The sequence below is a fragment of the Malus domestica genome, chromosome 05, assembly GCF_042453785.1.
Source record: "Malus domestica chromosome 05, GDT2T_hap1".
NCBI lineage: Eukaryota > Viridiplantae > Streptophyta > Magnoliopsida > Rosales > Rosaceae > Malus > Malus domestica.
This window is the reverse complement of record NC_091665.1, coordinates 14,317,479-14,339,821: the sequence shown is the minus strand read 5'-3', so window position 1 is coordinate 14,339,821 and position 22,343 is coordinate 14,317,479. Positions and strand designations below refer to the sequence as shown.

Here is a 22,343-nt window from a genome sequence, read left to right as displayed (position 1 = left end):
CCTACCATCCTAACTCCATTCTAAAAAACCAAAAACACATCTAGAAACTCCATTCACGCCAGAACCTGTCCCTCACCTTTGCCGAGCCCAACCTTCACCCAACTCCATATTTTCTGACCCCAAACCTTCCTAGCCGTGCCCTACACCTATCCTAGACAGTTTTCCACCATTCTCCCTCATCCAAAACCATCCAAAAACCCCCTAACCCTCACTGCCGCAGCAAGGAGAAGAAGAAAGAGGAGCTTTCTGTGCAGATTTCAAAGTGGACTTCCTTGGCATTTTAGGTGTAATCTTTCTTATGTCTTCGATGTTTCAATTCAATAAACTTTGTGTTGTGAGTATGAGGAACTAAACCCCCTTAGTTGGGGGGTGATTCGAAACCATGTACATGCTTGCAATTTGATTCGATTACATTCAGTTGTTATTTCATAAGTTGTGGATTCAATTCGTTCATCTATTTGATTGATACTTATTTATGTATGTTGATTGAGAGTGCACGCTTAGTTTTCATGCATGAATATGATGCTAGATTATGAGGGAGTTTCACCTAATAGTTATAATCTTATAATCACAAGTAGTGAAGATCGCTTGAAAACGATCGCGTTGAATGAATTCTTAGCATAAGTTTCATGCAATTCATAGTAACAAATGCTTCGTCAATGCTTATGTTTTTCATAAAACGTACTGATTCTTGCTTGTATCTCTATTATGCAATTCATGTAGGGAACTTGTAGGGAATGTTTTGAGTTGTCGTATGCAATCATCCAACTTGATAAATTCTGGAAAAACTGAGGGTTAATTAGTGCAATTCACGGTTAACTTGGGGCGTTGAGTATTCATAGTTTATCGGAAGAACAACTGAAAATCGTTTTGTTTGCAAGTGTGACATGTGTGGAGAAGAACCTCCTAACTAGCCTTTTATCCATCCTTTTCACCAAAATCGTTTTTACAATCTGTGTTAATTAAAGTTTCTGTTTTGTTTTCAATTTCTGTCCAAAACTATTCCCCCTTTATTTTGAAGTCTTAGATTAGTTAGAAAGTGTTTTGATTTGTGTTTCTAGGTGTTTTGATTCAAGTTTTCAACCAATTTCGTCCAGATTAGTGTAAGTGCTCAAAACTGCCCAGAAAGTGGTTTTTAGGCAGTTTTGAGCCTTCTAGTTGCTGTTTTAAGTTTTAGGTTTGTTTAAGTGTTTTAACTTTTAGTTTTGCATTCTTTGAGTCTAGTTTAGTGTTTTTAACTTTGTTTTTGAGTGTTTAAGTCAGTTTCCAAGCGTTTAGCAATCCCTCCTAATCCCCGGTCTAGAACGATCCCTACTTACATCTTTACTACAATTTGACAAAAAGAGGGTTTAATTTGTGTGCTTAATATATTTCGCATCAAGAAGGAACCTTCTAACTAGCCTTTCCCCATTCTATTTCATCAAAATCGTTTTCATTAAAGTTTGTTTTTAAAGTTTTTGTTTTAAAAGTTAAATTCGTCCAAAATCAATCCCCATTTACTTAGTTGAGTCATAGTAGTTAGAAATCACTTTAGTTTATGTTTTTAAGTGTCTTAGGTCAAGATAAAACCAATTTTCGTCCAAGATTGAGTCTAGTGTTCAAAACTGCCCAGATTGTGGTTTTAAGGCAGTTTTGAGTGTTTTTGGGCTGTTTTGAGTCTTTTGGTTTGTTTTGGTGTTTTAAAGTTTAGTTTTGCATTCTTTGAGTTTAGTTTAGTGTTTTAAACTTGTTTTTACGTATTTGAGTCTGTTTTCAAGTGATTTTGCAATCCCTCCTAATCCCCGATTTAGAACGATCCCTACTTACATACTTTGCTACAATTGATAAAAAGAGGGTTAATTTGAGTGTCAACATAATTTTCACATCACGAACCAATACGCCTACAACATTTTCTAATTTTGGTCTCGATTTGTCGGTTAATCCATCACCCTCATCGGCATTGTCAGATGCTGCCAGTATTCTCTGTTCTTTCGATTCAATTCATATTGGAGGTGTGGTTCTAATGCTTATGCTATGTATCACACACTATCTACACCGAAATAGACTCGAACAAAAGGATGAGTCGGCTGGAAACTAACTCGAATGACAATCAAGTGCAGTAGTATTCTCCCATCCGCAGAATCTCCCTTTTCCTTTTATTTGCCTTTCTTTTTTCGTAAAGAAAATTAAAAGGTTTACGTAGCATCTATTCCTCTTTCTTTTCTTCTTTTTCTTTTGCTTTATAAGTTAAAGCAATCTATTAATTGGTTCATATTCACTTCTTGTTTTTCTTTGGAAATTAAATGCAAATGTCAATGTATGAGTTTTGCACCATAGTTTTTGCTCAATACATAAAAATTAATGAAATGCCAATAGGGCAAAAATAAAGCAATGTATGAAAAGAAGAAAACAAAAAATAGTCTTGCAATATTCTTTAAAAAATTATATTTTTGAAGGCTAAACGTAGCCTAAGTTATTTAGGTCTCTATGACCGGAGATGACCTAACACCTAGGCTCTCGCATTTGGAAACAACATGAGGATTTGTAGGTTAGAGAAGGGTTGATGATTGTAGTATTGCAAATGAGACAGGAGTCTCATGGCATTACAAGAACACCAATAATGTTCTTTTTTTCGGTCGTGAATAATGATAGATATCATTTGCACACACAAAACTGACCATTTATTAGAGAATGTGAGCAAATGTGTCATTTTGTACAATATCATTGCCCCAAGAACAAATATTAGAACAAAAACTATCTTGCAACAACTAAATTGAGAAATGGCTAGTTTGTAAGAACTAGAAAAATGATGGTTTTGTTTTTGTTAACACAATAGCAACGCTTTCTATTGGTCTGTTAGCCAAAGCTTTTGCATAAATGAATCCCAGCCAAAACCAAAACCAAAATGAAAAACAAAAAGAAATAGGAAAAAGGAAAAAGGAAAAAGGAAAAGTAAAGTAGGCCGACAACTACTTTGGCTAAAGCTAGTAGGTAGGACTGTCCGATCCTTGCCTTGCGAAAGTTAGGTTTACCACCTCCTGGCATGGTTTGGGAGTTTTATTTGTTTAATTTCCTCCCGAGAATGCAAGCCTCTGCCGATGTCAATAAAGTGTGGAGTTATAGAAAGACGAGTGTGCGGGTGCAAAGCCAAGAGCTTGTGCATAGCACTAAAGAGTGCAAACATGTTGAGAGAAGCTCTTCCATCCGATCTGGTGATGACCAACAGAGGGGGAGAGAGAGAGATCAGCGTCGACGCTTCTCAAGCATTTGAGGAGTCGAGGACTTGTATATATCATTGCATTTTCTGAAAAAGTATGCATCCGGAACATGGTGTTTGGATAAACTTGGTAAGATCCTTCAATGTAAAGAATTTTCAAAGAAATGAAAAGTTCGGCAAATTTTTTACAAGGTGAATCGCGGAAGCACAAAAATCAAAAGAAAATTTTGCTACTTCTAAGGGATTCAGCTTGTGAAAAATAGATCAAATCTTTTGTTGCTTTGAATATTATTTACACTAAGGATATTAGCAAGTTCATTCAAACACCATGTTAAGGATGCATAATTTTCACAAAATACAATGATTCAAGTCCTTGACTCCTCAATTGCTTTGAGAAACTTTGATGGTGATATTTCTTTTCCTTTTGGAAGCTCACTATCATCTATGAAGGTTAATCACCTTCTGAACCAAATTGCTATACAGATGGTTTGTAAAGTTGTAGCGTGTATCGCCATGAATAGGTAATCTACTCCATATTGTTTGGTACGGTGGTGGTAACATATTGGTCTCTCTCTCTCTCTCTCTCTCTCTTTCTCTCTCTCTCTCTCTCTCTCTCTCTCTCTCTCTCCAATTCATGGTGATATGATGTATTCCGAGCATACACACACATAAATAGCTGAAAAAGGATTGATGGAACGAAGGCAATTTTGGCTTACCTTGGAACAAAGTTGAAAAAGTTTGAAGGGTGGATTGGTTGTTCCTTTACTTTTTGTTTTACTGGCTTACCTTCATGTATAAGTAGTATTGAGACCCTCCCACACATACATATATGTATCCCTACAACACAACTCTGATACATGTTATCCTATAAATTCATATGGACACAATATATCAGCAGTATTGAGAAAATCTCTTGATAAAAAGAACAAAAACACAATTGATTTCTGAGCAATATTTGAATACTTATGACCCTTTCTTAATTGCAATAGTTAGGCTGCAGCAAAACAGTAATTCGGTTGCTTGATTATGTTGGGAAAAAAAGTTATCAATCCTACGGAAACAGAGAAGTGAGAACAAACTGAACAAGATTCAGAAAAACAGATTAGTAAGTCATAGGCCACAACATAGAAGTTTGCTTGATACCTTTTATTTCCTCGATCATTATGCTGCTGTGTTAATATGTAATATATCTGGATGAAGGAAATTTATTAGAAGTAGAAAGCTGTGATGAAGGCAACTTAGTGTTTCCCAGGCTATTTGGGAGGATGCAGTTTATGAATATCACTGATTTCTATGTGAACCTTGATTGCATGTCCACATTGCAAAAACTTGATCTATCAGGAAGCAACTTTGTTAGCCTTCCCACCTGCAATAACAATTTGTTAACTTGCAGGAACTTTGTTGCGTGACCGCAAGCTGTGGTGCCCATGTAATGCCGGAGGATGAACACACAAAGAAGAGGTATCAGAGATAACGAAGGTGGTGAAGATAATGAAGGCCGACTGGCCGAGGTCCATGAGGATGAAGATTCTGCATTTTGTTATTTTTTTTTTCCAGGAGTGAAGCTTGAAGGTTGCTGTTTGGTTCCACCTTTGTGTTTCTGTTGGCGCTTTGCGTGTTCCCTCATCTAGGAGAGAAGGAAAGAAGAAAATAAGGAGTTGCAATCATGATTGAAGGTTGTAATTAAGTTGGCATTTGTTTCTTCTTTTGGTGGAAAAATAAGTTTCTTTGCAAAATAAATAGAATAGGATTAGACGAGATTATTCTCGATAACAATCAATTTAGGAGGCATAACACCCACCCTTCCCCGAAGAAAGGGGACCAATACTTCCCGGGAAAAAATGACTCAGTTTGATTATCCATAAACAAATATACTTTCGATAAGTGAGAAAGATGAACTGTATCTTCAACAAGGTCTATGCTCACGTTTTGATGATTACAAACCATACGATATGTACGGAAATACAACAAAAATATGAATTGTTGTAGGATTACACGAATGAATGACACAAAAAGGAACTCGTGAAAATGTAGAAACTCAAAAACACTCCACATGAATCATGATGCATGGTAGTAAAAGTCTATAAGATGTAAAGTACAATTGCCCAAACAGGGTAGACGAACAAAATGATTATGCCAACAGTGTTTGATATTCCGCCAGGTTTGGTGAAAGCATCTCTGAACCCACCGGCTGCCCGGATGTGTTCTTGAAGCAAATAACCTGCGATGAGAAGACATATTACAACACCAATCCAGTCGCCCCTCACAGTGTCCGCATATAAGCTAGGAGCAACCACTATAAGAAGAATCAACACAGCCGGCAATTCCAGCCACTCTGGAGGTTATCATCATAGTTTGTGACCACAATCAGTAAACAGAATGGGATTAGGATAATGTAACAACCATTTTGCTCACCAGCATTATCACTGTATTAATTGCCGTTGGACGAGTTTAAATTTAAAAATTTGCCTAAGCAGACTGATTAAATCAGTCATCCAACCGCGATGAAAGTGGTGGTAATGCTCACATTAGGAATTAAAACAATATTTCGCCTGGGAATCGTTTAGGGAAGAAAAGCCGTAAGACAACACCAACGAAAGCAATCCATTTTCCTACCTCTCCCCTGAGAAAATACAGATTTTTTAGCTATAGTCAGGGAGGGTTTAGGGAATAAAACGGACCGAAAACACAGATAACAGGAAATATGTAACTGCTGCACACAGTGTAGAAAGTCACCTGAAGATGTCGAACAATATCGAAGGAAGGGTGAAGAAAATGTAAGGGATCAATAGCCCTGTAAGAATGTTCGATTTCCAGTTTGTTCGATCCAAGATCAACAGATAGCTACAGCAATCACAGAAACAAATAGTTAAGCTTATGTATATTTTCTCGAATCAGTACAAGTGAAATTAAAATGCCACACAAAGAACAATTAACAAAATACAGAACAAACTAAATTAACATAATTTACATGAAAAAAATGAACATAAAATTGCTAAAATAAAAAAAATAAAAAATAAAAAAAGAGATCTAAATTATTGAAAACCAAAAAGAAAAAAAAAGGGGGTTCAATACAGGATCTGGAAACCCTGTTAGAGTTCTATGGAATTGCATAGTACAAAAAAAAACAAGAAGAAATCAATAAGATTTTGATTTCTATCAAGAACACAAAAGAAAAATGGAGATGCCAGGAAGATGAAGAGCTCTGTGTATTTTCTGATTTCATTCAGCTATGACTGAAATGATTAATTAGCTACAAACATAGAGTGGGGAAGATATATCCGTTTGAAGGCACACTACCACACCCATTACACAAACTCACGTGTATTTCACATGCTCACATATGAGTGAGATGTTATACCATGAGACACACATATATTTGGCCTATTAGCTTTGATTTAATCTCAGCCTTACATTTCAAAACTAAGAGAAAAAAGACTTTGAATCACAATGAACCAGAACACAACAAACACAAGGCAGCTGCAAGGCTTAAACATCAACACTCTCCTCTAAGCTGGCAGCTGACTTTACTCCTAGCATTTCTCTGAAATAGTTGAACTTCTCCTTTGGTAGTGCCTTTGTCAGGATATCTGCCATTTGTTCTTCAGATTTGCAATAAATAAGTTCAATCTCATTCTCTTGTATTGCATCTCTGATGAAATGAAATTTCCTGCTAATGTGTCTTGTTTTCTGATGAAACACAGGATTCTTGGCAATAGCTATTGCTGAAGTGTTATCACACATTAGCACAGTAGGTTCAACTTGTTCTTCTCCGAAGTCTTCCAACACAAATCTTAACCATTTGGCCTGAGATGTTGCTTCAGCAGCACTTACATATTCTGCTTCTGCAGTGGATAATGCCACTGTGTTTTGTTTAATTGATGCCCAAGAGAACACACCTGAGCCAAGATTGAAAGCATACCCTGATGTACTTTTCATGTCATCAATACTCCCAGCCCAGTCACTGTCACAATATCCAATAAGAACTGCTGACTTCCCTTTTACATATTCAATGCCAAAATCCATAGTACCTTGAATGTATCTCAGTACTCTTCTTGCTGTTCCCATATGTTTCTTAGTTGGACCATGCATGAATCTTGCCAAGAGACTAGTACCAAACATTATATCTGGTCTAGTGGCAGTAAGATACAGAAGACTTCCCACCAATTTCCTGTATTCAGACTCATCTGCAGCTTCACTCCCATCATTCTTGCATAACCTTTCATTTGCTGCCAGTGGTGTTACCACAGACTTACAACCTTGTAGTCCAAATTTCTCCAGCAGTTTCATTGCATATTTCTTTTGATGTATGAAGATGCTTTTCTTGGTTTGAACAATTCCCATACCAAGAAAATGATGTAGCAATCCCAAATCAGTCATCTCATAATGCTGCATCATGTCGTTTTTAAATCTGTCAAGCATTGTGTCACTACTTCCAGTGTACACAATATCATCAACATAGACAGAAACTATGAGAATCCCTGACCTTTCAACCTTAGTATATAAGGTGGCTTCATTAGGACTTCTTTTAAAACCTGCCTTGGTGAAGTAAGAATCAATTTCATCATACCAAGCTCTTGGAGCTTGTTTAAGGCCATATAATGCCTTACTTAACTTATACACTTTATCCTCATTGCCTTGTATGACAAATCCTTGAGGCTGATCAACATAAACTTCCTCTTTGAGTACACCATTAAGGAATGCAGATTTTACATCTAACTGGAATAGTTGCCATTCTTTCTGAGCTGCAAGTGCAATCAAAGTTCTTATGGTGTCAAGTCTAGCAACTGGTGCAAAGGTCTCATTAAAGTCAATGCCTGGCTTCTGTGAATAACCTTTTGCAACCAGTCTAGCTTTGTTTTTCTGAATGCTTCCATCAAGGTTCAGTTTTGTTTTGTATACCCACTTCACACCTATCACAGGTTTGCTAGATGGTCTATCTACCAGCATCCATGTATTATTCCTCTCAATCATGTCTAGCTCAGCTTGCATAGCTTTCATCCAAGACAAATCTAGGGCAGCCTCTTCATAATTCTCGGGTTCCATAATGCATACATTACACTGTGCAATGACTTCATTTAAGGATCTCCATTTCTTTGGAGTAGAATCATAGCTCTGTGATAGATCAATGTTTGAGCTTGGATCATCAGCATTAGTATTCAAATCATCTAGTGAAGTATCAGAAATAACTTCAGGGAATACACTGCCATCTTGAACATTTGATCCTTGAGTTAGATCAGATTCTGCCATATCAGTAGTGATCGATACACTGGACTGTTTTCCAGAGCTGTAATCCCAATCCCATCTAGCACTCTCATCAAATACTACATCTTTAGACAATATAATCTTACTAGTGATAGGATCAAATAATCTGTATCCTTTCTCACTGGTTCCATAACCCACAAACACACATTTGTGACTGTTGCACTCAAGTTTGTGTCTTAAATTCATGGGAACATGAACATAGCATACTGACCCAAAAATCTTCCAGTGTGCAATTCCAGGTTTTCTTCCACTATAGGATTCAAAAGGAGTCTTTTTATCCAAAGCCTTAGTGGGACATCTATTGAGGAGATACACTGCAGTGTGCACAGCTTCTGCCCAAAAATGGTATGGCATGCCCTTTTCATGTAACATAGATTTTGCCATCTCCACCACAGTTCTATTCTTTCTTTCTGACACACCATTCTGTTGTGGTGTGTATGACATGGTTAGTTGCCTTTGAATCCCAGAAACATTGCAATAGTCACTGAATTCAGAAGACAAGAACTCACCACCTCTATCACTTCTTAGATACTTGATTTTGTACCCACACTGCAATTCTGTCATTGCTTTGAACCTTTTGAAATACTCCAATGCCTCGGATTTGTACCTCAGAAAGTAGACCCATGTCATTCTCGTACAATCATCAGTGAACAGAATGAAGTACTTGTTTCCAGCATTTGAGGCAATTTGCATTGGACCACAGATATCAGTATGTATCAATTCAAGTGGAAATTTAGCTCTCCAAGCAGATTCTCTTGGAAACTCATCTCTATGTTGCTTGCCAAGCATACACCCTTCACAGACATTCTTGGAATTTTCCAAGTGAGGTAGCCCATGAACCATTTCTTGCTCCCTGAGTTGCAGCAAACTCCTTGTGTTTAAGTGCTCTAACCTCTTGTGCCAAATCTGAATGCAATGAGATACACTAGCTTTTAATGCTAGTGGTGTGGCAGGCATCATTGTTAAAGGAAAGCATCTGTTGCTAGTCATTTGAACCTTAGCAACCAGTCCATTCAAGTTCCAGCTATCAAAAATACAAACTGCATTACCACCAAATAGCAGATAGTAACCATGTTCCAACATTTGCCCCACACTTAGAAGATTTTCGTCCAAACCAGGCACTAGCATTACTTCTTGTATGTGCTTTCTTCCCATCTTGGTTTCAATGACTAGTGTGCCTATTCCTGCTACACTCACAACTTCACCAGTTCCCATTTTTACTTTTGCATTCAGATTTCTACTCACATTCACCAGCAAGCTTTCATTTCCTGTCATGTGGTTGCTACAACCACTGTCAATATACCAAGTGTTATTGACCTTCACCTGAGACACAGAGTTGCAAGCAAAAAATAATGTTCCCATATCATCAACCTGATTTGCATAGTTAGCCTTCTGCACCACTTTGTTCCCATTACAGTTTCTGACTTCATGACCAAATTTATTGCAATTTGTGCATTTAGATTTTCCTTCAAACCAGCACTTTCCATAGTGCAGTTTATCACAATGTTTGCAAGCTGTTTTGTTCGAATCATGAGAATTATTCTGCTTAGAGATAAAATTAGGCTTAGTATCCCACTTTTTCCCTTTGTTCTTCCAACTTTTCCCTGATTTCTGAGTACCAGAGAACCCACTGGGTTTTTGAAACTTAGACCCAACATTTAGGCTAGCAAATGCCTTTTCAGTGGAATGATCAGTATGCATATCAAGCCTTTGTTCATAACCCTTCAGAGAAGCAACCACTTCTTGGATTTCAAGTGTTTCAATATCCTTTGAGTGTTCAATCACAGCACAGATAGAGTCATAACTTCTAGGCAAGCTTATAAGTAATTTTTGAACAACCCTCTCCCTAGATAGTTCTTCACCATAACTCCTCATTTGATTCATGATGTCAAACAGTTTAGTAAGATATGCAGACAAAGATTCATCATCTCTCATCCTAGTATACTCAAACTCTCTGCGTAAACCTTGTAATTTCACATTTCTAACCTGTTTATCACCTCTGAATTCTTGCTGTAGGATATCCCAAGCTCCTTTGGAGGTTTCTTCATTAGAAATCCTGGGAAAAATTTGATCAGACACAGCTCCTTGAATCAACCCAAGGGCCTTAGCATCCTTCATTATGATCTCCGCAACGTTTGTTGACATTTGAGTAGCTGCATCCTTCTCCTTCTTTTCATCAGCTATCTCAACCACAGTCGATGACTCTGGGATAGTAAACCCAGTCTCTACAAGATCCCAAAGTCCATGAGACCTGAGAATGGTTCGCATTCTGATATTCCAGAATTCATAGTTCTCGCCATTGAAAATGGGAGTACGAAGTTCAGAACTCATTGATCCAGCCATGTTAGACACAGATCTTCGATTTGAAGATTTAAGAAACTCGATTCTTCAGCGATTCACTGAAGAACCCAGAAAACACAGATTCACGCCCAGATTAAAACGATGAACCAGGCTCTGAGGCCATGTTAGAGTTCTATGGAATTGCATAGTACAAAAAAAAACAAGAAGAAATCAATAAGATTTTGATTTCTATCAAGAACACAAAAGAAAAATGGAGATGCCAGGAAGATGAAGAGCTCTGTGTATTTTCTGATTTCATTCAGCTATGACTGAAATGATTAATTAGCTACAAACATAGAGTGGGGAAGATATATCCGTTTGAAGGCACACTACCACACCCATTACACAAACTCACGTGTATTTCACATGCTCACATATGAGTGAGATGTTATACCATGAGACACACATATATTTGGCCTATTAGCTTTGATTTAATCTCAGCCTTACATTTCAAAACTAAGAGAAAAAAGACTTTGAATCACAATGAACCAGAACACAACAAACACAAGGCAGCTGCAAGGCTTAAACATCAACAAACCCTACATCTCCAATAACTCACAATTACCCAGAAACATATTAGTTACCGTGAATTATGATAACTCCAAAACAAACCATAAACCATAACGTCCAATCCAAAACAAGGAGAGAGATGACATACATTGCAGCAAAAGAAGCAACCCATTTGAGAAAAGAAGTTCCAAATCCCAAGCTGCCGAGGCGGACGGCGTGGCCGGCAAGCTTCTTAGCAGCAGCACCGAGCACTTTGAAATCGTTGCTGATCAAATCGGCCGCGTCCGATTCAGTCATCATCTTCAAGTAACTCTGATTTATTGCCATCACCAAAACAGAGACAGAGACAGAGACGGAAAAAGAGTTTACTAGAAAAAGGCAGAGACAGTGTTAGGGACAATTGGATTTGACCTTATGTTACTGTATTTGTAAAGATCTAAAAATTCAATCTATACCAAAAGAGAAAAACGCCTGAATCACTGTTCATAAGCACAATGGATTTTTGATTTTGCCCCCGGTTATTTTGCTGTTATTTCGATTTTTCCAGTTTGCTTTGCTGTCAAACGGACAACAAAATGAGACACGTGAGTTTTCGCTATTTCTTCCCTCTCTCTCCTCGACTCGTTGTTCATCCTTTCCACGGCTTCAATCTTGCTCTCATGGTTTTAATCCCTTTTAATTTTCTTCTCTCGCGGTTTCGTTGCTTCCTTTCCACTGCTTCAATCTTTCTCCAACTGGCTGCAGACTCCATCAAACCCTAGAACGAGAAATCTTAAATCCACAACCCAAAACTCAGTCATATTTACCCAACGAAGGTAGATTAATAGAAGAAAGATTGCTCCATCAGAGCAGGCAAGATGGCTAGATGAGTATAATCCATTTAACTTGGTCAGACGACTGCTTTGACAAACATATGTTTGTGGATGAGATAGTCTACAAAAAGAGTAGGGAGGGCAACCCAGGAGGATGAATTAGAGGTAAATTGTACTAAAGTAGGTTACCCTCTTCATCTCCTCAAATAAATTTGATTATCTATCAATTTCCTTGAAATTATTTTTGGTTTCAAATTTATATCAATTGCTATGGTTTTGGAAGGGTGTATGGATTTGGGTAATTTTCATATTGTTTTGGGAGTTTGCCCACTTGAGGTAGAGCTTTTGTATACAGATTTGGGCTTTAGGCCAGAGTTAATCCAAATTGTTGAAGAGGAATTGGGGATTGATATCTGAAGGGGATGAATCTCTTCATTTTCCATTGCTCTCAACCTCCGACTGCAGAAGAAGCTCAAGTTCCTCCTCACTGACCCTCCACCTACCTCCATTGCTGCAAGCAAAGACTGTAACAAAAATCACAAACGCATAAGACGAAAAGAGAGAGCGAAAGCATGTCTAAACGTTAGGCCAACCTCGATCTCCTTCTTTCTTTTCAAAACGGGGTTTTGGAAACCCCTCTTGGTTCTCCTTCCCATTCGCCAGGTGTATATAAACCTCCCTAATTATTTGGGTTGCTCATTTTCTCTATCAATCTTGAAAAATCGACATGGGTATCTCTCAAGTCGAAAAGTTAATGGGTATCTCCCAAATCGTTGAAATGTTTGTTTAATGGGTATCTCTCAATTTCAGACTCACTAGGATAGTTTAGTTCTTGAGATCATGACTTTATACATGATTTAGATATCTTCTAATTTCTTGGTTTTGAATTAAATACACGTTCTTAAGTATATTTAAGTTACATGTTGCTAACCCAGTTAATTTTTTTATGCTCTATTTGCCTTCTCTATAACAGGTCTTGGATATTGATAAAGAACAAATGGTTGATTTACTGAGAAAAATAATAAATGAACAAAAACTAAAGGTATGAACCTCAGAGTGTTGTTTTTGGTAATTAGTTCTTGAATAATATGTAGTAACAATCTTAGTCGTTGAGTTTCATGTATGCAAATTTAGCCCTTTGTTTGAAATTTGGATTGTATGATTCAAATTTTATCGTATTTTGTTCAATTTCCAGCTTTGAACTCAGAGAAAGAGGTGGCTGTCATCGTTCAAATTCAATTTGAAATCATATTTCTTAGCATGTTGTTATATCACTGATCAGGTAAGGCTCAATTCTTTCGACATTGTCTTAATTATGGATTGCATCTATTGAATAATATTTGAGGCTAAGCTTAATACTAATCAATGTAGCTTCAAATTATTTTATTTTCAGTCTTCAAATTAAGACTAAAGATTTAACATCCTACAAGGTTCTTTGAATCATGTTGGTATTGGTTTTTGATGCGAAAATTAACTTAACACACAAATTAAACCCTTTTGTTGTCAAATTGTAGTATAAATGCAAGTAGGGATCGTTCTAAACTGGGGATTAGGAGGGCTTGCTAATAACCTCTAAACAGACTTAAAATATATAAATAAAGTTAAAAACACTAAACTAGACTCAAAGAATTCAAAACAAACTCAAAGAACTCAAAACAACTTAATAACACTCAAAACTGCCTAAAAACACAAATTGGGCAGATTTGGACTCTAAAACAACTTTGGAGGAATTTAGTGTTTTGACTTGAATCAAACCACTCAAAAACACAAACAAAACAGGAATTTAACACTTTGAAACAAGAAAGTAAAAGGGGGTTTTGTTTTTGTCTAATTTGAAGCAAAACAAGTAAACTAAAAACTCAAACAGAAAGTTGCACGAATTTGGTAAATTGGATGGTTGATGGGCTAGCTAGAGAGTCCTTCTCCACACATGACACACTTGCATACAAATTAATGTTCAGTTGTTTTTTCGATAAACTATAAATCTCAATGCCCCAGATTAACTGTGAATTGCACTAATTAACCCTCAGATTTTCCTATTTTCATTGAATTGGATGATTGCATGCGACAACCCAAATTATTCCTCACAAGTTCCCTACATGAATTGCATAATAGAGATATGAGCAAAGATCATTAAGTTCTATGAAAATCATAAGCATTGATGAGGCACTTGTAACTATGAATTGCATGAAACTTATGCCAAGAATTTACTTAACGCGATTGTGCACTACTTGTGAATATAAGTTCATAACGATTAGGTGAAACTCCCTTATATTCTAGCATCAAATTCATGCATACCAACTAAGTGTCGACCCTCAATTAACATACAAGAATAAGTTTTGAATCAAACAGTTTAAGTAAATTGCATTCACAATTTATGAAATCACAACTGAAAGTAATCAATTCATATTGCAAATATAGTCATGGTTTTGAAATTCCCCCTAACTAAATAGGGGTTTAGCCACTCATAGTTGCAACAAAATCAGAAAATAACAAAGTAGACATTAAAAGCAAGAATGAAGTACACCTAAAACGCTCCAATCTTCCAAGCTTGAAACGCCAAGGACCTTTGTTTTCACCACCTTGTTGTAGCACAAATGTCTCGGATGTGTATGGATATGTGGGAATGAATGGATGAAGATGGTATTTGTGTTTGTGAAGGTAGCTCTTTTTTGATGGATCAAGATTGTTCTTAGGAAGGGGAATGGTGGATGTATTTATAGGCTAAGGAGAGGACCACTTTAATTCCTTGCATGTGCAGTTTGTATGGGTGTGTGATGTCCATGTTTCCCTTTACATTTGCACACACATGACCTCCATCATTTCAACCACAAATCAACCCATTTTTCTGCCCATGTGTGTGTCTTTCCTTTGCCCATGTGTGTGTGTTTCCTTTGCATTTGCACACATGTTCTTCATTATTTTAGCCAACAATCCACCTATTTTCTGCTCATGCCAAGCCCTTCATGCTGTGCAGTTTGCATGTGTGTAGCTGTCCATGTTTCTCTTTTGCATGTGCCATGCCTTCTCTTTCTAGTTGTGCATTTCCACTTGCTCTAAAGCCAAATGAGTGCAATCATAACCCCATTTGCTGCTGAGTGTTGATGACAAAGCAAAACACCAAACAAGTGCCTTTACTTTCTCATTTTATTAGCCAAATCTACTTAGCCATTTTCTGAACCTTTTAGTTTTACAATGCCCACAACTTCTTCTAGAAAAATGATATTAACAATCCGTGAATTGCTCCAGAAAATAGACATCCGTAGCTTACCAAGAATATAAGGCTCATTTTCTCATTCATTCTGAGCTGTTCGTAACATGCTTCCAAAGTCAGCTAATCTGCACAGGCAGTTTTGATGAATTTGTTACTTAATATCTCACTTGTGCTACTTTTCTTTTCTTTGCTTGATAAATCACACAAAACACAAAAACATAATAAATAGCTCAAAAATATAAGGAACTAACTAAGAAAAGACAAGTGAATTTTATGTAAAATATATATAAATATGAGCTTAGCAAATACCTCCACACTTAGCTTTTGCTAGTCCTCGAGCAAAATAAAGAAAACAAAACACAACCTAAACCTTCCAATGTTTGCCTCAGGGATTTCCAACGCACATGACAAGTTAAAAATCATCATTCCCACAGATTTTAGTGAACTTAACACTTAAGCACATACTTAATCACAATCACCACTTACTAGTTCACATTTAACCAATTAAAACGATGTTTTGAATGTAGTAACATGCCTTAGAGAATTTACTCAATTCCTTACAAGATATTCTCTATTTTCACACACATTTTCTGACTACACACCCTACACTAGTTATATGTGAGAAGATTGATGTAAACATGAAAACAAACACTCACATATATGTATAACAAAGAGGGCAATTTTCTGGAGTTATTCAGCATGTTTAGATATGATCTCATGAATGGAACGCTACTACTTAGATGCGAGAATCAGTGACACCATATGCTCATACCAATTTCAAACTCCACAAATTGAAACACATAACACTCAAGATAGAAGTCAAGGGTTGTAACGGGGCTTGGGGTATTGGCTAATAAAGAAAGGATAGGAAAAACAAATGTTCTTAAAGCGATAGCAAGCAAAGTGATGCGAAAATTACTTGACACACAAATTAAACCCTCTTTTTGTCAATTGTAGTATAAGTATAAGTAGGGTATCGTTCTAGGCCGGGGATTAGGAGGGCTTGCTAAAACCTCTTAAAAACATAAAAAACAAAGTTAAAAATATTAAACAAGACTCAAGGACACAAAACTAGGCTAAAAACTCTAATAATTCGAAACACACTTAAAATGACTCAAAATAATAAAAACAATCAAAATAGACACTAGGAATTGAAATGGACGGAAATTGAATTAAAAGACTAAAAACAATGAAAACTAACTAAATAATATAATTTAATAATGGGGGTGATTGGTTTTGACGAGAAGTAAATTAAACTTAAATAAATTACAGAATTGACAAAAACATAAAAGTAAGGTAAAATGATAAATGACAGACTAGCTAGAGGGTTCTTCTCCACACATGACACATATGCAACCTAAATTGATTTTCAGTTGTTCTTTCAATAAATTGTAAATCTCAACGCCCCAAATTAACCGTGAATTGCACTAATTAACCCTCAGTTTTTCCACAAGTTATTGGGTTGGATGATTGCATACGACAACCCAAAACATTCCCTACAAGTTCCCTACATGAATTGCATAATAGAGATACAAGCAAGAATCATTAAGTTCTATGAAAAACATAAGCATTGACGAGGCACTCGTTACTATGATTTGCATGAAACTTATGCCAAGAATTTACTTAACACGATTGTGGATAACAACCTTCACTACTTGTGAATATAAGTTCATAACGATTAGGTGAAATTCACTTATATTCTAGCATCAAATTCATGCATGTAAATTAAGCATGCATTCTTAATCGACATACAAAAATAAGTTATCAATCAAGCAGTTAAGCAAATTAAATCACAACTTATAAATCACAACTGAAGGTAATCAATTCACATTACAAATATATTCATGGTTTTGAATTAACCTCTAGCCAAAATAAATTTAGTTACACATTATTATCAAATTAAACCAAAAGTAAAACATAAGTTGGAAAGATTTAACCGAGAGAGAAGGGTATTTCTGTCCGTGCCTTTGAACCCCTGCGAGCTGCTCTCTGTTCTCTGTCCTCCTCAGTCTCTCTGTGTTTCTGTTTCCTCTCTCTCCCGCCTATTTCTGCGCGCCCTCTGTCTCTCCAAGCAGCCTTCCCGAGCAGCAAAGCAGCTTTCTGTTTTTCGCTCTATCTCCAGCTCACGCTGCCCAAAGGCAGCTCTTTCCGTCTGCACTAAATCACGCTGCCAAGAGCAGCCAGAGCTCTTGGTTTCCCCCTTTTGTGCTGCGCAGGCAGCGTTTTATTTATTTTTCTTTTCCGCTGCACTAAGCAGCTTTTCTCCCCGTCAGTGCTCACCAACCCTATTCCATTTCAACATCCCATTATAAATATAAATATATATATTATATTTATATATTATATTTATATATATATATCTATATATTATAAATGTATATATATTATATATATATATATATATATATATATATATATATATATATATATTTTATGCTCTCCATTATTTTTCTCGTGGTCCACCCGTGTTCCACAATTTTCTGTTTACTATTTAAAACTAATTTGTGCCATTTTTATTTTCTTTGCATAACAAATCCTATAAACACGAAAATAACGTAAATAGCTCGAAAATATAAGAAACTAACTAAGAAAAGACGAGTGAATTTGAAGTAAAAATATATGTAAATATGATCCGATCAAATACCCCCACACTTAGCTTTTGCTAGTCCTCGAGCAAAACAAAGAAAACATGAAAAAGTACTAACATGAAAAACATTAGTTTCCCCCGATGTGACCCTCATAGAATTTCATTTGAGAACATAAATCATCAAGAACCATAGCTAGCACCAAAGAAGTTAATCCAAGTTCATCTTCCTTATTCAAATATTAGCAGTAATCTTTAAATCATCCTTGAAGTGTAGTGTGTGAGATAGCCATGCTAATGCAATTTCAAGTTTTATTTTTAAAATCATCATATGCAAACTAGCGACCTTCTCACTGGATATGCACTCAATCACACATGTGTTTAGTTTTAATGTGTTTCGCTCAAAGAAACAAATGTGAAATTTCTACCATAAGCTTGCATAAAGATCACTTCTCCACAGTCATAATTGCAAAACTTAAATCAAGAGGACTTTTATTGGATGTAATGAGGCTTAGGGATAGGGTTATTGAAACGAAAGAATAGGAAAACACAAATTCCAAGCTACATTGCAAGCAATTCTTTTGTTTAAATTTATAATAACTCAAGCTTTCCAACGATTCTTCTGAAACCTCCAATCACACCCTTAAACTGAAACTTTAAAAACATTCTTTTTTTTTTTTTTTTTTTTCTTTTCTTTTCTTTTCTTCGTATACAATCTTTCTTTTTCTTCTTCTTTTCTCTTTTTTTTTATACAAACATGAAATACCCCCACACTTATTTTTTTGCCAAACACCTTCAAAGTACTTTACAAACATTTCTCATAAGACAATCTCGCATTGCTCGCTTGGAAAGGGTAAGGAAAAAATGTTTCAGGTATAAGGGTAGACATATCTGGTGATAAGAAATAAAAGGTTCAACATACACGGCTCAAATTGGCAATCTAATGATATCATTTTTCTTTGGGAAACATGGTTATTTGGGCCATGGTGGTAAACCTAATGCCTCTATCATTTCCAAGTTCATGCAATCAATGATAAACATTTCGAAAGATCGTTACGCAAGTTCTAGAGATATATCTCACATAAGTTCATCACACATGAAAGAATAGGAGTGTATGAAAAATGCACACACTTTCAATAGGCTCAAAAACTCACATGGGATGTATATGGTCACTAAATTCACATATGAAGCTTTAAGTCATGCTTTAGTTTCACATCAACAAGGCTATGTGCATTTGGTTTTTCAAAGATGATCAAACATATACAAAACTAACAAGAGAATTAGGAACTTCATAAAACATATGTTAACTAAGTTCTTGATGATCATGGTTCAAATTTTATCCAGTTATATCATTGGGTCGGGAAACTAACAAAAATCTAATTCAAAACAATAAGGAAAACAAGACAATATTTTTTTTGATTTTTAAATTTTCCGATTTTTTTTTTTTTTTTTTTATAGAGAAAACAAAACTAAAAAATAAAAAGCAACAACACAGAAACAAATGAAACCAGTTCGAAGTTGAAGGTACAAAAAAAATTTCAATTTGGTCATTTTTACCCTTTACCCCCATACTTAAACTGGACATTGTCCCCAATGTCAGAAAACACAATAATGCAAAAATAAATAAAATAAACAAAATAATAAAAAACAAAATAAAGCAATTGGACTGAAAACTTCCCTAATTTGCAGTAAAATTAAGCGATGACCCCCCAAGCTAAAATTCTGCAATCAACTTCAAGGGTGGAAATAACCAAAAGTTCCTGCAAAGAAAAGAAATAATTCAGTTAAGGACGCAAGAAAATGTAGAAAAATGCAAACGAAAAATTGAAAATGAAAATAAAAGATAATGAATAGAACTAATAGGTGATCATTGGTTGCTTGTTGACTTTCCACAGCTTTCCTCTTGAACTGATTTGGAATTCTGAGCGAGGATTGCACAGTCTGCATTCTTCTCTGCTTGTTTCCTCTGCATGGCGGGCAGGCACAAGGTAGCTGTTTTGGTCTGATTCTTTCTTCAATCTTTCCAAGTGCCCACCTCTTGCTTTCTTTCTCCTTGTCCCTAGCTGAATTGTCTCCACATGCTTCGAGGTATCATTTTCACTTCCCTTACTGTCCCCCAGGCAGATGTGGTAGACGAAGAGAAAACACAAAATGATGAAGATGAGTACTCGAGAGCAAGGCTAGGTAAGCAATCAGGAAGGGGTTCCAGGCAGTTGGCTCCAGATCGAAAGATTTAAACCAAGTGCTGGCTGATTGCTTGCTTTCTCCTTGTCGGAAAACAAAGACAAGGAGAAGGACATGGAGAAAGCATGATATGAGATACTCTTGCTTTCAACCTTTATGATATGAAATACTTTTGCTCTGGATGGGTTGTTTGCAGGGGTATCCCAGGGAATGAGGAATACAGAGTGACTCGAGAGGGTTCTTTGGGAATGCATTCTCGGAGATGAAGAAGTGCTGAGAGGGTGTGCCTTTGCTGTGGAAGGCGAAGGTAAATACTTATAGGACTTTTCTTCACAACCGGAACTGTTCTCTCACTCATTGTCGGCAGCCGGTGGATGGATGAATAGTACAAATTACGCGCTTTCTGACAAAGCTGCCCGTAATTTCCGCAAAGCTGCCAGTTGCATGTGACAAGTGCTGACTAGGCTGAGAGAGACAGATGGTTGGAATCGGCACTTCGACAGACTGCCCGTGATTTTCGCAAAGCAATTTACGTGTGACAAGTGACGACACGTCTGGACAAATTGATCTTTTGAAATCCGGGGTTCGGCTCGTGGTTGCTGAGCAAGCCCAGCCTTTAAGAAATGAAACGCCTCTTTTGAGAAAAGAATCCGGCTTTTGAGAAAGGAGCCCCGACTCTTCGATTTGCGAGAGGACGCTTCTCTGAGGAGCGCCTCTCCGATTTCTTCTTTTTATAGAGGCGCTAATTGTGTTCCACAACGCACTTGAGCTCCCTCCAGTAAACACTCCCTTCTTGCACTTCCGAAATCTTAACCTGTCCGATCTCTTCTTTCTCAACACTTTCAGAAAATGTCTGGCCCTTCCGATCGCCGTTTTGACTTGAACCGTGGTGAAGAGGCAGCCCCGCCTTCACCAGACAACATATGGCGCCCATCCTTCATATCCCCTACCGGTCCCCTTACCGTGGGGGATTCGGTGATAAAAAATGACATGACCGCTGCGGTGGTGGCCCGGAACCTTGTCACCCCCAGAGATAACAGACTGCTCGCTAGACGGTCTGATGAATTGGCGGTTAAGGAGTCTCTGGCTCTTAGCGTGCAATGTGCTGGTTCCGTATCCAACATGGCCCAACGCCTATATGCCCGAACCCGTCACGTTGAATCCTTGGTGGCTGAAATACAGAGTCTCAAGCAAGAGATTAAAGGGCTCAAGCATGAGAATAAGGAATTGCACAAGCTCGCACACAGCTATGCCACCAGCATGAAGAGGAAGATTGACCAGATGCAGGACACCGATGGTCAAATTTTACTTGATCATCGGAGGTTTGTGGGTTTGTTCCAACAACATCTGCCTTCGTCTTCTGGAGCGGCACCGCGTAGTGAAGCTCCAACTGATCAACCTCTGCCGCCTCCTCATTCTGTGGCCCCGCCGACTGCTGAAGCCCCTCCGACTACTGAAGCACTACCCGACCAATGAATACTATTAGTTTACATCATTGTAAAATATTTGTACTTTTATGTTTTTTTTTTTTTTTTTTTTTTTTTTTTTTTTTATCATTAATTTTAAATTTTATCTTTTTTTTTTTTTTTTTTTTATTATTATTATTTTTTTTTATATATGTAAATTAATGTAAAGAGACTTTATCTACCCTAAACAAGATTCACACGCAAGTAAACTAACAGTTAATGAACTTAAACAAGGTAAAATAAATGCAGTAAAGAGAAGGGTTTAGGAATGCAAATCTGATCGGAAAAAGATTTGTTGAGCAATTTCAAAGTCTCCCTTCGTTGAATGCTTGGGTTGCCTCCCAAGAAGCGCTTGATTTAACGTCTTTAGCCGGACGAATCTTTCCTTTAAACTCCCCTCGGCTCCAAAGCATGGAATTTATCTTTTAATGGGAGGTGATACTTGAAATGATTCGGCAATGGTTTGAATTCACGAGTGGGTGCCTGAATCATCAAAATCAGAAAAATGTTAGTATAAATAAAAATTAAAATTGGAGAAGATGGCTTACTTTCTTTTTCCGGCACAAACTCAATGACAAACACCACATTTTTGAACATTTCCGGGACTTTGAACTTGGCCAGGTTTACTATGATGGTTGTGGCTTGTCCCGGGTCATCAAACTCAACGGCTTTGGGCTTGATTGTCTCATGCACAGCCCCTTGGATGTATTCTTGACATGCTTCCACCACTTCATTCTCTTGAATCATTTTTCTTGGGAAACAAAGGCCTTTG

The 22,343-nt window shown here is 36.9% G+C and overlaps 2 protein-coding genes and 1 long non-coding RNA gene across 9 annotated transcripts in view; 2 read left to right on the top strand and 1 right to left on the bottom strand.

The window, feature by feature from the left end:
- Window positions 1-2,874: 2,874 nt before the first annotated feature.
- On the top strand, window positions 2,875-4,954 carry LOC114823173 (uncharacterized). Its single transcript, XR_003771278.2, has 2 exons — window positions 2,875-3,717; window positions 4,590-4,954. It is a non-coding gene; the product is annotated as an uncharacterized lncRNA (long non-coding RNA).
- A 117-nt stretch (window positions 4,955-5,071) lies between these two features.
- LOC103407615 (cold-regulated 413 plasma membrane protein 1-like) lies at window positions 5,072-11,785 on the bottom strand. Its single transcript, XM_029098583.2, has 4 exons — window positions 11,460-11,785; window positions 5,933-6,040; window positions 5,749-5,819; window positions 5,072-5,531 (listed from the first exon to the last, which is right to left on the bottom strand). The coding sequence occupies exons 1-4, from the start codon at window positions 11,636-11,638 to the stop codon at window positions 5,278-5,280; spliced, it is 612 nt and encodes a 203-aa protein (XP_028954416.1). The 5' UTR covers window positions 11,639-11,785; the 3' UTR covers window positions 5,072-5,277.
- Window positions 11,786-11,900: 115 nt separating this feature from the next.
- LOC114823174 (uncharacterized) overlaps window positions 11,901-22,343 on the top strand; it is a 31,067-nt gene continuing 20,624 nt past the window's right edge. For 5 of the 7 annotated variants that reach the window (XR_011581252.1, XM_070822288.1, XM_070822287.1 and 2 more), the window contains exons 1-3: window positions 11,901-12,288; window positions 13,097-13,165; window positions 13,319-13,405. The gene's annotated coding sequence lies outside the window, so the exon portion shown is untranslated. The other 2 variants (XM_070822284.1, XM_070822285.1) reach the window with 2 other exon arrangements.

What these genes read in the sequence shown, in the direction of transcription:
- LOC103407615 (XM_029098583.2), bottom strand. Translation starts at nt 11,638, where the DNA reads ATGGCAATAAATCAGAGTTACTTGAAGATGATGACTGAATCGGACGCG. An exon ending in GTTGCTTCTTTTGCTGCAAT is followed by an intron (nt 6,041 to 11,459) that starts GTATGTCATCTC and finishes TGATTGCTGTAG; the next exon opens with CTATCTGTTGATCTTGGATC. An exon ending in ATATTGTTCGACATCTTCAG is followed by an intron (nt 5,820 to 5,932) that starts GTGACTTTCTAC and finishes GTATTTTCTCAG; the next exon opens with GGGAGAGGTAGGAAAATGGA.